Genomic DNA, 16,244 nt, shown 5'->3' with positions numbered 1-16,244 from the left:
AAGCCTTGTGCCGGGCCTTTCGGGTCACTGATGAACGGTTTGTACAGAAAGCAGCCAGGGAGGTATGCCTTTTTCTCATAAATTCTTGTCATGACTGCACTGGCTGAGCTCAACTGATCTGTGGTTAAAGGGCTATTTGTATTTTCCCTTTTGGGGCAGGCATTATTTAAAGTTCTCTTTCAAACTGTTTTTGACCCACAGTATTGGATTCTGTTGTAGTTCTAATTCTCTCTTTAGAAGAGTTTTAGTGGGGTGCTATGATGTACAGTATAGAAACTCCCAAGCTATAATTTTCTACAAAGGCGGGTTCACATGAGGACCATCTCTCTAAGCTGACTTTTGCTGATAAAATCTGGAAATGGAGATTAAAACAATGGTCTAAAAAAGAAACCGAAGCTGGGATTACTCCCATGCATTTAGTTCTAAATGGGTTGGCAGTGTTTTGCTGTGTATCTGATGAGGGAAAGTTTGCTTGGAGACAGTGAATCCTTAGATAATCCTTGAACTGATTCTCTTAACAGGAAAAGTCAGAGCTCATGTCCTAATTTCTTGAGGTTAATCAGACATAAGGTTTTTACTCTGAATAAATGACAGGGGCTCTATATTAAGATCTAAAAGTAAAAAATTTAATTACCAGTCTGGGTATTGGTCCATAATTAACTATGGTATTCTACATTCATTTCTAACTGGGGCCCAATAGAAATAATAATTTTTAATTTTAAATGTAATTATAGTATTATATGACCTAAACATTAACTCTTCAAAATGGTTGGAGAGAACAGGGTAATCATTTTAATCCATTTCTTTGATCTCATAGTTATGCTATACAGCAGTAGTGGGGCTTAAAATTAATTAAATAATTCAGAACTATTTGTTATTAGGCAAGAGAAATAGTCTATATTTCCCATCTATACCCCAGATTTAGATTAATAGGTAAATCCACCATCAGCAACCACTAAGGTCTACATATAGAGATGTGGGTTATCTCGTGTGCTGGCACTGTCCAGCTGTTTGTCATCATTCTGACTGAGGACAAGACCCGACCCCTGAGAGATGATCTGTAATCACCATCGTGAAACTAAGAGAATCACTTGCCTTTCTCATCCTCTGTTCTATCCCTTTTCCTCTGTGTACTCAAAAGTATGACTTTTTTTCCTGACCAAGTTCACTTATTTGCGTTGCCAGTGACCCTAGTTTATCCCAGGCCTGCCAATAGTTCTCTTGAGTAATTTAGGTTTGTCTCAACAAACAGTTAAGTTTTCTCCTTGTGCTGCTAACTGCTGGGAAGAAAGCAGCTATTCCTGTTGCGAAGCAGCCCTGCCTCCTGTTCTCTCCGGGGCATATGCACTGCAATGTCTTTATCATGTGTTCCAGGGGGCTGAGTTTTTGAACAGTCTGTGTGGGAAGACATTTTATTGGTGGGTGAGGATTTATAACAAACTATCCCTATATAGGGAAAATGAGTTATTTTTCTCATTGGCTACAAGGGGCCTTTTACCACCCATGACGCACTGGTTCTAATTTAGGACAAGTTCTTAATAACAGAAAGTCATGCTCATTTGGTGGTGACTCATGTCAAATGGAGATGTCATATTAATATAGTAGTATCAAGAGCATTAAGTAAAGTGATACTGAGCTATTGCAGTGAAATTCCAGGCTGTTAGTTCTTTATGCAATGTTCCAAAAAACAAGTTTACAAAGTTCTCACTTCTAAAATTATTTGTTTTAAGGTATCCTAGTAAGCATCTTAGCACTAACTCCAGGGAATGTATGTCATCCCTTGGCTCCTATCTCACTATCCAGAGTATGGGAGCATTTGTGTGGCAGTCAGATGCTTTACATGTTATTCTGTAAAGTGAGGACTCCCCCCTAAACACACAGTATATCAGTAACAAAACAGAGCCCACAATATGGCAATCTTTACTCTTAGAGTTGTTATAGTGGATTCAGCACTGGACTAGCAGGAAAAAGAATTTCATTTCTCTTATGTGTACTAATCAGTTACCTGCCCTTGGACAAGTCACATAACCTATCATTGTTTTCTTACCTGTATATAAAATGGAATAATTATCCCTGCCTTGCATATCACAGATAAATGGATCTATATGTGTGCACATTTAAGTACATACATGCATATCAAAATGAGAACTTCAGATTTAGAAATAGAAATTGCTATTTATTTGTGAAATCAAGCTATTAATAATCTAGCTCCCAACCGAAAGGTCTGAATCAATTATAAACTGTTTCTCAATGAGAATGGTATCTACTTATTTAAATTTTATTGTTGACAGTATTATGGGAGATGCCTCCCTTTTGCCCCCCTCCCCCCAGCCTGCACCCCACTCCAGGCCTTCCCTATACTATTGTCTATCAATGGGTTATGCATATATGTTATTAGAATTTTATATCTATGTATTTTTACTGACTCTAGTTTTATTTAAACTATTTTCAGAGCTTAAGATGTGGGACCACAGGAGTGGTGACTTTTATCAGAGGCAACATGCTACATGTAGCCTGGGTGGGTGATTCCCAGGTTATGCTTGTGAGAAAGGGCCAAGCTGTTGAACTAATGAAGCCACACAAACCAGACAGAGAAGTAAGTATGGTCTGTTTCACAAAGGCAATTTTCTGGTTATTAAGATTGTCTTAATAACATAATTATCACCATTATCTCAGCATCCATGCCCACCTCCCAAAGGAGAAATAAAGAGAAACTTTCCAGAAAGCTGATGAATATATCTGTTGTTTACTGTTAAGGTAGATGAATAAATCCAGAATCTAATGATTTGCTTCTTTTCATTGCATTGCTATTTAGGATGAAAAGCAGCGAATTGAGGCCCTGGGAGGTTGTGTAGTCTGGTTTGGTGCCTGGCGAGTGAATGGAAGTCTATCAGTCTCCAGAGCTATTGGTAGGAAAAACCAATTAATTTTTGTTTCTCTAAACTGTCCTCTTTTGGCTCATTGTCTTATGTTATCTCTGATACAACAAGGAACTAGAGATGATAATCTATATTATCAGTGTACTTTTTATTATTTAAAACAGCAGTTGGATGGTAGCTCTGTAAATTATTTAATTAACCTACTCATTTATATGCTTAAATTCCATTACTAAAAGGGAACTGTATTAACCCCTTCCCCGGCAGAAACGTGTATACTCGTTTTCACAAAATGTTCTTTTTCAGTCGTCGACGAGTATACTAAGAAAATATGGTAACAAAATATGGTTTATAGGAAGACGAGTTACAAACTGTTTTCATAACCAGCATCAAAAATACTATATAGAACCAAAATAAAAAAATTAGTCTGAAAAAGAAACGTTTTTAAAAAAAAATTGTTGGGGAAGGGGTTAAGAAATGTAGAATTTATTAGTTTCTGTCCTTCCTTATTTTTTTTAAAAGAAGTCTTTAATCTTTGGTACACAGATCGACATGATCCTCATTTCATTTTGGGTCATATTTAGTTTAAATCAGTGTTTTCTAGAAAATGGAAACCTCCCCCCATATTTTACCTTGCTAATGTCTTTATGTCATTCATTATGAATTTTTAAATGACTAAACAACAGAGAACAAATCCATGGGGAAACATAGTGCTTTTTAGATGAAAATAATTTTCTATGAGTGTAATAATTTGCCAGATAATCCTGGGGTTTAAAGAATTTGCTCCCTGGGACCTAAATTCTTCAAAAGAAGGGGAAGTCAACAAAACTGTCTAAAACTTAGTAAATAGTTAAGTTCAGAGAATTGAGTTATAGTCTACTTTCTGTCTTTGTTTCACTTTCACGCCTGAGTTTATTTTAAGTTTCATGCCTTAGCTTTATTTTCTGTTGTTGCTTTTAAAGAATAAATCAATGTGAGTGCCTATATGGGGGATATACATATGTGCATATATACTGCAGTTCTTAGTCACAGCTTCCTAAAGAAATGAGGTAATCTGACATAGGGATAACATGGATTAATGGAATTTACCTCTAATCCCCAACTTTTACTTATCATTACCAAAAATCTCAAAGAACTGATTCAATTTCACCACGGATGTGAGTTGTTCCTCCCACTCATTGGGAAGGTACTGGCAAGCTGTGAAGTGGCCCAAATGTGGGTAGCAGAAGGCTGAGAGAAAAAGAAAAATTCTGCAAATATCTCCTAAAAAAGTGAAAGTTGGCTTTATCTTATGACTGAGGGAGTTATTAGGAACTCTGGAATAAGGCCAAATAGGGAAAACTTCCCATTTCTAAAACATTCTATATAGAATTATTTTTTTAACAATTCCAACCAAAGACCTCTTCCTCTTGATATTCCCATCTTTGTCAGTGTTTGAGAGGTATCTTTAAAGCCTGTTATAGAACCAGCTTTACTAGGGAGATACTTGTTTCTAAAAATATAACATGGGGAAACTAAAGCAGGGGGAGAATGTCCTTGACTAAGTGACAGTCTAGGACAGAATAAGCAGACTTCACAGAGGAAGTGACTTTTGTGTTGGGCATGGAGGATAGTATTCAGGGAGGAAATCCCAGGTACAGGGGGATATAAATACATGGGCGTCTGAAAGAGCGTTGTGTTTAGGAACAGAGGCTGGGGCAGAGGTGGAAGTGCTGGTGCTAAGTTGTGAAGGGACTAAGTAGTCTGGGCTTTACCAAGTGATAAGCAGAGGGGCCTATATGATCTGGTTTGTAGTTATATTTGTAATGGTTTGTAAGACAGTCTAGAGTAGAAAACCTAGATGAATGATCATTCAGAAAGCTATTGATAACATTTTTACAGAGATGAGGCAGCTAAAAAGGGATACAGAGGAGGGTATAAATTGATGGGACAGAAATGACAGTTTGTGGGGGAAGAGGAAAGCTAACTTCCAGGTTTCTGACTTGTGTGACTGAGAAGATAAAGCATCTGTAATAAAGCAGCAGCAATTTGGTGGGTGGGGAGCAGGGCAGATGATGAGTTCATTTTGGATATATTTTATATTCTAGGTACCTCTGAATTGGAGATAGAGATTTGGGAACTCATCCCATTTTGGCAATAATATATGCAACCTCTGAAGTAACATATATATTAGTTGAAACTATGGGTATGGATGACATTGCCCAAGAAAAACCTGTAGTATGGAAAAGGAGAGCCTCATTCCTTAACCCCTTCCCCAACAATTTTTTTGTTAAAAACGTTTCTTTTTCAGACTAATTTTTTTATTTTGGTTCTATATAGTATTTTTGATGCTGGTTATGAAAACAGTTTGTAACTCGTCTTCCTATAAACCATATTTTGTTACCATATTTTCTTAGTATACTCGTCGACGACTGAAAAAGAACATTTTGTGAAAACGAGTATACACGTTTCTGCCGGGGAAGGGGTTAAGGTAGAATAACATAATGAAGTCAGCTCTCTGGGTTTGTATCTTGGATATGCCACGTTACAAGCTGTGGGCCTTGGGAAGTTTATTTCTGTTTCTATTTGTTTTTTGTAATGTGTGAACAGTAACAGTACCTAAGTTATGAAGTTCTTGTATTAAATAGCACAATACATGCACACACTCACAGCTCTGTATGTCACAGTCGTATACAGTGATTGTTAGTGCTATTTTTATTTAAGATTCTAAAATTGACTTAGAGAAAGGGTGAGGGGAAGAGAAACATCATGTGAGGGTGAAGCAATCGGCTACCTCTTGCACGCCCCCAACCAGGGACCGGCCATACCACAGGCACGTGCTCCAACTGGCAACTCTTTGGTTCACAGGAAGATGCCCAACAACTAAGCCACATGGCCCAGAACTGTTAGTACAATTGTTATTTTTAAAATGTTTTTTATTGATTTCAGAGAGAAGGGAGAGGCAGATAAAAACATCAATGAGAAAGAATTATTGATTGGCTGCCTCCTGCATGCCCCCTACTGGGGATCAAGCCTGCAACCTGGGCATGTACCCTGACCAAGAATCACACGGTGACCTGACGCTCAACCACTGAGTCACACCAGCTGTGCTGTTAGTGCAATTGTTAAGTGAAGAAGCGAGTGAAGAAAATGAAGAGGGGATGAGGGTTTTAGAAGTGGGGTATCAGACGCTAGGGGAAGAGGGTTTCTAGGAGAAAGTAGTGAACAGGGCCAAGTGCTGCAGAGGTCAAGTGAGAAGTGGGTTAAAAAGATAAGACCTGGAATTTTGAAAATAGGGAATACAACAGGTCCTTGCATAATGTTCTGTTTACTGTCATTTTGTTATAACGTTAATCAGATGCTGTATGAACTTGCTCTTCTTTGTATTCTAAGGCAGTGGTTGGCAAACCGCGGCTCGCAAGCCACATATGGCTCTTTGGCCCCTTGAGTGTGGCTCTTCCACAAAATACCACGTGCAGGCGCGCACCTACAGTACGATTGAAACTTCGTGGCCCATGCTCTGAAGTCGGTTTTCGGCCTAGGCGAATCTATTTTGAAGAAGTGGCATTAGAAGTAGTGGGGGGTGTCAGTAGGTCGGGCAATGGGAGACGCATCGCAGGGTAGGTGCGTGCGATTCATGCACGAGTTGAGTGAGCCAGTCAGCAGTCTCATTGTGCAGTGGTTAGTGCTAGTCACGTCTGCAAATCGCGCGTGGGTTACAAAAGTGAAGTTTATTAAGCTAATTTTAGGAACGTTGTGGAGTGAAAGAAAATGTAGTGTCGAGGATTGAGAAAGGTATCTTGAGATGGTTTGGACATACAGAGAGGATGAACAAAAGGAGATAGAGTCTATCTGATAGACGAAACAAGTATACAAGACGAGTGTGGATGGGAGAGTTGGAAGGGGTCGACCTCAGCGAACGTACCTCAATCAGATTGAGGATGTTTTTAGCAAAGGCCAGCTTAGGAGTACCCTAATTAAGTTAATAACAGTGTGCCTACCTATATAGTTTAAATTTAAAATATTTGGCTCTCAAAAGAAATTTCAATTGTTGTACTGTTGATATTTGGCTCTGTTGACTAATGAGTTTGCCGACCACTGGCCTAAGGTAAAACTGGTTTCCTTTTATCATTTCACTTAGTCACAGAAACCTATAGATGACATTAAATGAAGGCTTACTATGATTGGTAACATCTGAGATAAATGTGTTGGATCAATAGGCACACAAAGCAGAAAACGATCAGGTGAGGGAAAATGAGCAGTAACATGAAGGAGCATGTGCAGATTTGGTTTCTTGGACAATATGGTGGTGAAGGGAGACGTGGTGGTGAAGGGAGACAGTGTGGTGACTTGAGGGAAAAGATGATTTGGGAAAGTGTTGCTTTGTTTTTTTGTGTGTTTTTTTTTTTTAGGTGAGATTTTAGATCAGACCCTGTTTATACAATTAAGGAAGAGAGCAAGTAGTAGAGAAATTGAACAGGGGAGAGAGAGAAGCCAGGGTCCAAATGCACAGGTTAGCTTTGAGAAGGGAAAGGACACCTTTTACTCTGAGAAATGGTAGCTGATATGGGTGAATATCTACAGATTAAAAAAAAACCCAGAAGAAACAGGTGGAGAGGAATTGAGGAAATTCAGGATTATAAACTCAAATTACCCTTGACGTAGGAAATTAGGCCATCTACCCAATCCAGTAGTTTAATTGGAAGAGGGAATTGAAAATGAGAGATTTAGAAAGCTCATGGCATAAAATAGAGGGTTAAATGTGGACAAGAAAAAGGATTCCTAAGCAGAGTTCCTAAGTTGACCTCTGCTTAGGAAAAAATGACTCTTAAAGCTTTGAAAATTAAAAGCTTTAAAGCCCTTCAAATGTATGATCCAAAGTTGACTGAAGCATGATGTTTCCTAGCATATGGAGAGAGGATGTTGAAGACAAAAGGATGTTGCCATTTCTTCCATGAAATAGATAATCATGCCCTCCTACCAAATTGGGGGTGAAATGTCATGAATTTGACATCCAACAGTAGAGCAAGTGAAAAGCCAGAATTCTGGCAGCATTTCTTTTGCAAATTCTTTGTATGTTCTGTTCTAAACTAACAGTTGCAGTAGCCTTTTACTTGACACACTAAAACAAGATTTTTGGGAACAGCATGACTCAGATCACATTTATTTTTAGAGTTGGAATTCAGAAAATGATGATAACAATACAGTGAGGTGAAGTAGCAGAGGGGGAGATTTGTGAAGTAGATTGGTGGAGGACACTGAACCCCATGATTGGAAGTTTTAACTAGTTTTTACAAACTAGCTAATTAAAAGGCATCATAGTATATAAGTGAAACTGACTAAATCAAAACCATGCTTGAGGAAGACAGTTCTGGTTACTGTATGAAAAAGATAGTCTACCTTGTAGATAAACTAAGGCAGGTAAATATATTCAGTATTTTTTTTAGGGTATCCCTTTCAAAATGCTGGGAGGGCATGTGGCCTACTGTTGGTGCTAGCAGAGTTCTCCATAGGGTTCCTATTCAGCTTTCTGGGTCTACTTGAGGATTAAAAAGGAATGTGAAACATTGGGGGAAACCTATATCAGATACCAGAAACAGTGACAGTATGGCCAGATCACTTAAGTATATTTATTTTATCTTCACTTCTCAAAATGTCCAGTTTTAGTGCAACGGAAAGGCTAATAATTGATGAGGGTTTTTAACAAGTGCTAGGATTTGGACCCAGGCAGTTGTGACTCATGCTGGCATCCTTAAACCACTAAGCTATGTCTGTCACTGCTTTACAAATGATAAAAGCACTTTATAAATTTTTAAAAAGTATTATTGATGCATTATGATACCCTAATCTAAGAATTACTGCTTAATACTCTGTGTTTGTTTGTTTTTAATGTTAAGAAATGAGTATCCCTTGTTGTAAGTTGTAAGTAATAATCTATTTGGTTACCTAATAGGGTAAGGACCCTTTTTGCTAGTTATCTCCAAATCCCTAAGGAAAACAATGAATGTAAACAATGAATGGAGCCCTAACCGGTTTGGTTCAGTGGATAGAGCGTCGGCCTGCGGACTGAAGGGTCCTGGGTTCGATTCCGGTCAAGAGCATATACCTTGGTTGCGGGCACATCCCCAGTAGGGGGTGTGCAGGAGGCAGCTGATCGATGTTTCTCTCTCCCTCTCCCTTCCTCTCTGCAATAAAATATATTTTAAAACAGCAACAAATAAACAAAAACAATGTGAATGGAGTTGGAAGTGCTCTGGATCTGGAAGTTCCAAACTGCACTATAGATGATGGCTTGTCTTCATAATCTGTGATGGAAACCTACCTCGGTGCGTGGCCCTAAGGTCTCCAGTCCATCTGTACTCCCAGCACCCTATATTCAACTACATATTAGTCTCTAATAGTTCCCTCAACCCAGAACCCTTCTCTGCCTGGTGGTAACTTCTTCAAGGCCCAGCTAAAATGTCATTCTGTAAGTGGATGAGCTGAGCAAATAGGGTTTTGCAGGTGTATATAGTTGTTCACAGGTGTGAAGGATGAGTAATAGTAATAAAGACAGAAGGGGGGTGATCAGAAACAATTTGAAGAAAAAAGCAAGAATACGGTAGTCCCTGAAGATGAGAAAAATGATCATACACATTCTGACTGTTCCCTAGAAGTAATGAACAAAGCAGAATTGAAAAAATAGAAAGCCAAATAGACTGGGAATTGAGTCTAACATTCTAGTTCACTTGTCTGAGGCTTGGGATGACTTTTCCTGGCTTGTGGGAGTTGGACTTGATTTTTAAAAATCCCTTGTAACTCAAGCCTTCCTTTGTGTTCACAGCATGAACTTGATTTCTAAATAAGGATATAATAAGAATTAAGTGTTTAATAAAAAGAAGTGATCAGAACTTTGGTTTGTTTTTCAGTGTGGACCTGTTCTCAAATCTCAATTGATCGAAGTTAACCACCAGTAAAAGAAAAGATCTACTAAATCCACAACGTTTTCCTACGCAGGACTCAAGTTTCCAGTACAGCAACAAATTTAGATGTGACATTTGTTGCCATGCTCAGCTAAGCCTATATCATAGCTAGGACGTAAAATTCAGAGTCTAAGCTAGATAAGAAATTAAGCCCAGTTAATGGCAATTATACAACTGAGAGTGAGGCATAAGCAGCATCTGATTAACAGAGAATTCAAGTATTCTCTCAAACTAGATTATAAATTATTTCCAGTAATTCAGATCACAATTGCAGAATGTAGTCAGTCATAGCATTGGCCATCCACATTCTTACAAGCAAGGTAAACCAAAATCTGACCTGTGTTCTAATTCCCACAGGAGACGCTGAACATAAGCCATATATCTGTGGGGATGCAGATTCCGCCTCTACTGTGTTGGATGGAACTGAAGACTACCTCATTCTGGCCTGCGATGGCTTCTATGACACCGTGAACCCTGATGAGGCAGTGAAAGTTGTATCTGATCACTTGAAGGAGAATAATGGAGATAGCAGCATGGTTGCCCACAAATTAGTGGCGTCAGCTCGCGATGCTGGGTCAAGTGATAACATCACAGTTATTGTGGTTTTCCTGAGGGACATGAACAAAGCTGAAAATGTTAGTGAGGAATCAGACTGGACAGAGAACTCCTTTCAAGGAGGGCAAGAAGATGGTGGGGATGATAAGGAAAATCATGGAGAGTGCAAACGCCCTTGGCCTCAGCACCAGTGCTCAGCACCAGCCGACCTAGGTTATGATGGGCGTGTGGATTCATTCACTGACAGAACTAGCCTGAGCCCAGGGTCCCAAATCAACGTGCTGGGAGACCCAGGCTACCTAGATCTCACACAAGTAGAAGCAAGCAAACCTCACAGTGCTCAGTTTTTGCCACCAGTTGAGATGTTTGGTCCTGGTGCACCAAAGAAAGCAAATCCTATTAATGAGCTAATAATGGAGAATGAATCAGTTCGATCATCATTGTCTGAATGGAGCGGTGCTGGAGAGTTTCCCTCTTCCTTTAATTTGGGTTCAACAGGGCAGCAGATACACAGAATGGAGAGTGTCTCTCCTGTCTGTTCTAGGTTGGAAAATGAACAGTTAAAATTCCTGGGAAATAGAGTTTCTAGATTATCTCATTTACGCTATCACTTCTCAAAGAGGTGGCATGGATTCAGGTTTAAACCAAAGTTTAATTCATTCCTTCCTGCTCAAGAGCCTTCCCACAAAGTAGGCACACGCCTATTTTCACTTACTTCATGTGGAAAAAGAAATAGGATGTTAAGAAGTTCTCAGCCATGGAGGCAAGATAGTCGGAAAGAGTATAATGAAAACACGAGGAAGCTCAGAAAGAGTAATGATATTCCATACCCAGATCTTCCCTGGAGCGGTAAAATATAATACCTTGTCTTTAGAGTAGGCTAGCTAGCTCTCTCCCAATAAAACCACCACCAGAGTAGAAACCAGGTAGACATTTCTGAAATATGTGTTCATTATGAAATCGTACATGGCTCAATTCTTAAATGTAAATAGATCTCTAGGAAACTCAAATAGTGATTTCAATCTAAAGAAGTTTTTTGGCCGTTTCATTAGCAAAATTATACAACTGATCCTTGTAATGTACCCACATCTACATACAATCCCACCCCACTGCCTCTTCACACCATTAGTGGAAGCTTGCAAGGTACTTATTTTTGTCAGGATACAGTGTTGAAATCTGGTCTGATATGCCTAATATATCTTTGGAAAACTTTATGTAGAATTGATTTAGTTGAGGACTGTTCCTCAAAAGACTCAGTACTATGAGGGAAAACCCTACCTTCCCCACTTTTTTGGTAAGTAAAAGACTGTAAGCCATATGGGTTTTAATTGGTAACAATGAAAGTAGAAACCTAGTGTAAAAATGTCATATTTTCAGACTTGTGAGGCAGCATAAAGATTTACTGATTTTTTGTTCTTTTCTGTAACATAAAGGACAAAGCTTTTTAAATTATTTCCCAGGGCTGTAGCTATTTGGGAGTTTCATAACCTGTTATGGTGCTTTTGGTGGAATTTTTATTATTTGTCAGAAGACCACTGTCAACTGGTTTCAACCCATGATGCTAACGTGTTTTTCATTGTACCTTCATCTCAGGAATAACAATGGTTTAATGGAGATGTCAGGTACATTTGAAAAGAAAATAGAATAGCATTGCTATTTTTTCTACCCCCCCCCCCCCCCTTTTAAAGGTCAAAGGCAGCAAAGCCATATACCACTATCAAATAAGTGGTGCCCTAGCTGGTTTGGTTCAGTGGCTAGAGCGTCGGCCTACAGACTGAAGGGTCCCAGATCTGATTCTAGTCAGGGGCATATACCTCAGTTGCAGGCTTGGTCTCCTGCCCTGGTGGGGGGCGTGTGGGAGGCAACCAATTGATGTGTCACTCTCACTTCCCCTCTCTTGTACTCTCTCTAAAACTTAATAAATATCCTCAGGTGAGGATTAACAAAAATAAGTGGTTTTGGAGAATAAAAAATAACAAGTTTTAACTTCTCTAAAACTGTTTTCCCCAAGGGAATGAATTGGTGCGAGAGAGGTTGAAAGTACTGCTTAAGCGAGCCTGGAGGCCAAGGACAAGGGAGAGTACAGATGACCGAGACCGAGCTTAGTTAGAAATGGAGAACACCCCAGAGTTCTGCTACATGCAACTTCATGCAGAGAGAATGTGTATCTCTCATTTCAATATGTATTTATATTTTAAAATTGTCTGCTTTTTGCCATTTCTGCAGTTTCAAGTCAGAAGCACATCTTCAACTAAAGACAGCAAATAGAGTAATAATCAGATTCATTCAATGAAGCAGCCTGATTCTGAGAATCATGGATGTCTCCACATGACATGTTACCCTCCCCTAGTCAACTGTGGACCAGACAAGCCAGTGGACAGGAGGTACCTGCTATAGTGCTCATCACTCATACTCTGAGATACTGGGTACTCTTGCTGAGAAGCGCCCAATGCCTAACCATGTTTGTACATAATGCAATTACTTTATGTTCTCCAGATCCACAATGGAGGAGTAAAATCCCTGGATTTTAAAATCAGATACTTTGGGTAAAAACGGCTTCACTTTAGTGATGATCACATCATTAATTTACAGATTTTATTTTAAAAATTGAATGTAATTAGACATTTTCAGTATTTGTTTTCCCTTGGTTTGAAGTCATTCTTTTCTCGAGGCTTGTGACCAGAATCTCACCAGCCTGATATTTTTAACCCCCCCCTAACCCCCCCATGCACCTCACTCACATCTTTCATTTTCTCAAGCCTAGATCTTGTTAACAACCCATCAGGTGCAGTATCAGTTTCGAATCCAATTATCTAAGGAGATAAGAAAACAGAGGCAGCAGAATATTGGTATGTTATAGTCCAGCATTTAGCTAAGTTAATTTTTCTATAACTAATGTTTTGATCAGAATAAAGCTGGTGAGAGGAAATAAGGTACAAGTGATAGTTTTTTTCAGTGGGGGAAAATGGTTGGATGAAATTGGGATGAATACAGACCACATCTTAAAGGGTCTGGATCTTGTAGGTTTGACTACATAAGCAGTGTTAACTCCATTTTCATACCAGTAGCCCTCTAGAAAATAAAGCAAAGTAGTTCTAGTATGATCAAGTTATGAAACAGTATTGTAAAAAATAGCAAATTTTCATTTGTCCACATGCATATTTATAGAGTAGTTAGGTACCATTTGTAAGGTAAGTCCTTTAAAATTCTATAATACATATTAAAGTAGTGGTTATTGGTCTGATATATGCTGCTCTTGGTTCCATAAACCAGATAAAAGCAGTTCTTTGTGAAGTGCAGTGTTATATCTTAATGCCACTGGTGATAGAAAGTAGTTCCCTTCGGTTCAAATCCTGTGCCCTTATTTGCTGCTTGCTGATGTGAGCAATAAGTATCCTCTAACTAATAATGGTTTTTACACATTTCTGTAACTTGTACTTTAAGATGGTGTATCTGGTGATTGTAAAAATATTAGATAGATATAAAAGTATCTATATAATATATATTAACTGTTAATGCTGAGGTATAGTCTGTGAACTCTGTGTTTTGTACTTTTACTCACTGTGTAATTTAGTGGTGGTGAAAGTTCTACACTCAGTCTTTTAAGAGTGGCAGTATCCCTTTTTGAATTTAACATGATCTGCATCAATTTGTTTGCCTGCTAGTTTTGTTAGAATAGGAAATAATAAAACAGTGTAAACAAGAAAGTATAGTATTGGTTAGGGAAACAGACTTCAAGTCACCAACTAAAGTGATTATAAATGCCTGTACATTCACTGTGAGTTTCAAAGGGAATCACCCTAATTTGTTCACTTTCTGGATGTGTACTGTTGAGAGAGAGCTGATGTTAAGCAGCACTATCACATCAAACACTGGGGCTCTCAGTACCAGTTAGGTCTCTACTAGAGGACAGTGGAAATACACATGTATATACCTTTACTTTGCCTAAAAATGCCACCCACTGTCCTTAAGTTAATAAAGTTACTGTTTTATTTAAGAGGATCTTGAAAGTAACACCTTTCCAAGGACAGTGTCAGCAACATCAGTGTCAGTATTGAGCCTGACCATTTATAGTGGTACAATGTTCACATGGTGGTATAGTGCATCTCCCTGATTATCACATTCCATTTTGGAACACTGTGCCAGTAAGAAGTGCAACATCCAATGGGCAGATGAAAACGATACAGAAAATTCAGTGTTTACAGATAAAACTGCTGTGGTTCAAGCACTTCCTTCCCCATCAGAGGCTGGCCAAGGCTTTGTAAGAAAGTGATCTAAATAATTACTTTGATGTTTAAACATAATTGGTTCACTCAATGGTCATTCACACCTAAGCAAGGCCATAAAAGGTGATAGATACCCACCAACTCTTCTATTCCGACCTGTGAATAGCTTAGATGTTTTCAAAACAAGATACCACCAGTATTATAACACAACTATTTTCCAGATAAATGGTAGTGTTGAAAAACAATTACTTCCTCTAGCAGCATTTTATCTTCTATTTTGAAGATTATTTATTGTACTAATTAGGAAATATGAAATAAGACAGGGAACTCCAGACTGACACAGTAGTTTTTCTGAAAAAGGAACTACTCTAGTAAACTCTGATGTATTGGCTAACCCAGTGATGTATCATCAGTAACCTACTCTGGGTGCTCTTTGGTGAGAGACAGGCTTTGTCCTCTTGTTCATGACATTTCTCTGCAAAGAAATTCTCTATGGAGTGAAGCAAATGAAGTAAACATTTCTTACCAAGTAAATTTATCAACCTAAGAACCTGCTCTACATCTCACTCTTGAGTTCAGTCGCAATCACCAGTGATCCTTCATACTTTATTTATTAAAACTGTTCATTCAGGTGAGAAGTATGTTGAAATTTTGCCAATATCTTAATAAAACCCAGCAATTTAAAACCACTAGTCATTTGTCTTTTTATCCAAAGGAAATATATTTAGTGCTGGAATTTAGCTTGATTCCCTCAGAACTGAAAATAAAATCCTGAGGTGGTAGTTTTCTTAAACTTTAAAGTAAAATATTGTTTTTAAAAAGTTGCCATAACTGTTATTTCCTTCCCTGAAAATACATAAGATATGTATTTCATCTTCTATATGTTTTCCCTGTAAGTTTAAATGGGGGGGAGGTGGGGGTAGGGACGACGGGGAGGGAAGGGAAGTAGAGGGGTTAGTATCCTCAAATAGATAAGGAACAGGACCTGCCAAAGGCTAAGTGTTAACTCCTCAAATCTACCAACTACTTTAGTCTTTAAACTGCATCCAACCAGTTTTTCCCTTTCACTTTATTCTTTCCCTTTTGTTTTAAACTGTAAAGAAAGGAAAATAATCAGGTGAATTGCACTTGAAATTCTGTCTGGAGGTTTGCTGTTAAGAGAGTTAATAGGAGATGAAGACAAAGGTTGGGGGTGGAAGTGAAGCTAATAAAGCAAGACACCTGCATCTAAGTGAATGGAATTAAACATACAAAACAGGTACCGTATTTGCCGGCGTATAAGACGACTGGGCGTATAAGACGACCCCCTAACATTTCCACTCAAAATACAGAGTTTGTTATATACTCGCCGTATAAGACTACCTCCTCTTCCGCACACCTTCCACACACCAAATAAAAGGTAAAACAATATCAGATTTGATTTTAACATTTTAATTTATATTCAAATGCTTATGACATGCAGGAAAACTGTCACAAGGCTGTATGTAATCAAACATATACATAAAACAGTGCAAGTTTATTACCGGTAAACATACCGGTAATTCACTAAAGAAAACACACTCTATAGACTGGTACCGTAGATGCTTCTCAGGAACACAGGCAAGCAGCCCACAACCTAGAGGGACTGTCAATGATAGAAGAAAGAT

At 38.5% G+C, this 16,244-nt stretch overlaps 2 protein-coding genes and 1 pseudogene across 2 annotated transcripts in view; 2 read left to right on the top strand and 1 right to left on the bottom strand.

Moving 5' to 3' along the window:
• Positions 1–15,287, top strand: part of PPM1E (protein phosphatase, Mg2+/Mn2+ dependent 1E) — an 88,785-nt gene extending 73,498 nt beyond the window's left edge. Inside the window, exons 5-9 of the mRNA XM_015559061.1 lie at positions 4–62; positions 2,453–2,596; positions 2,816–2,909; positions 10,175–11,666; positions 12,599–15,287. Of these exons, the coding sequence (XP_015414547.1) occupies positions 4–62; positions 2,453–2,596; positions 2,816–2,909; positions 10,175–11,232 (1,355 nt within the window). The 3' untranslated portion in view covers positions 11,233–11,666; positions 12,599–15,287. The remainder of the gene's footprint in view (positions 1–3; positions 63–2,452; positions 2,597–2,815; positions 2,910–10,174; positions 11,667–12,598) is intronic.
• LOC102770731 overlaps positions 12,672–16,244 on the top strand; it is a 13,956-nt pseudogene continuing 10,383 nt past the window's right edge.
• TRIM37 (tripartite motif containing 37) overlaps positions 13,014–16,244 on the bottom strand; it is a 91,202-nt gene continuing 87,971 nt past the window's right edge. Inside the window, exon 25 of the mRNA XM_015559078.1 lies at positions 13,014–13,185. Within this exon, the coding sequence (XP_015414564.1) occupies positions 13,182–13,185 (4 nt within the window). The 3' untranslated portion in view covers positions 13,014–13,181. The remainder of the gene's footprint in view (positions 13,186–16,244) is intronic.

This window comes from Myotis davidii, unplaced genomic scaffold, assembly GCF_000327345.1.
Source record: "Myotis davidii unplaced genomic scaffold, ASM32734v1 scaffold993, whole genome shotgun sequence".
NCBI lineage: Eukaryota > Metazoa > Chordata > Mammalia > Chiroptera > Vespertilionidae > Myotis > Myotis davidii.
This window is presented reverse-complemented; position numbering and strand designations above follow the sequence as displayed.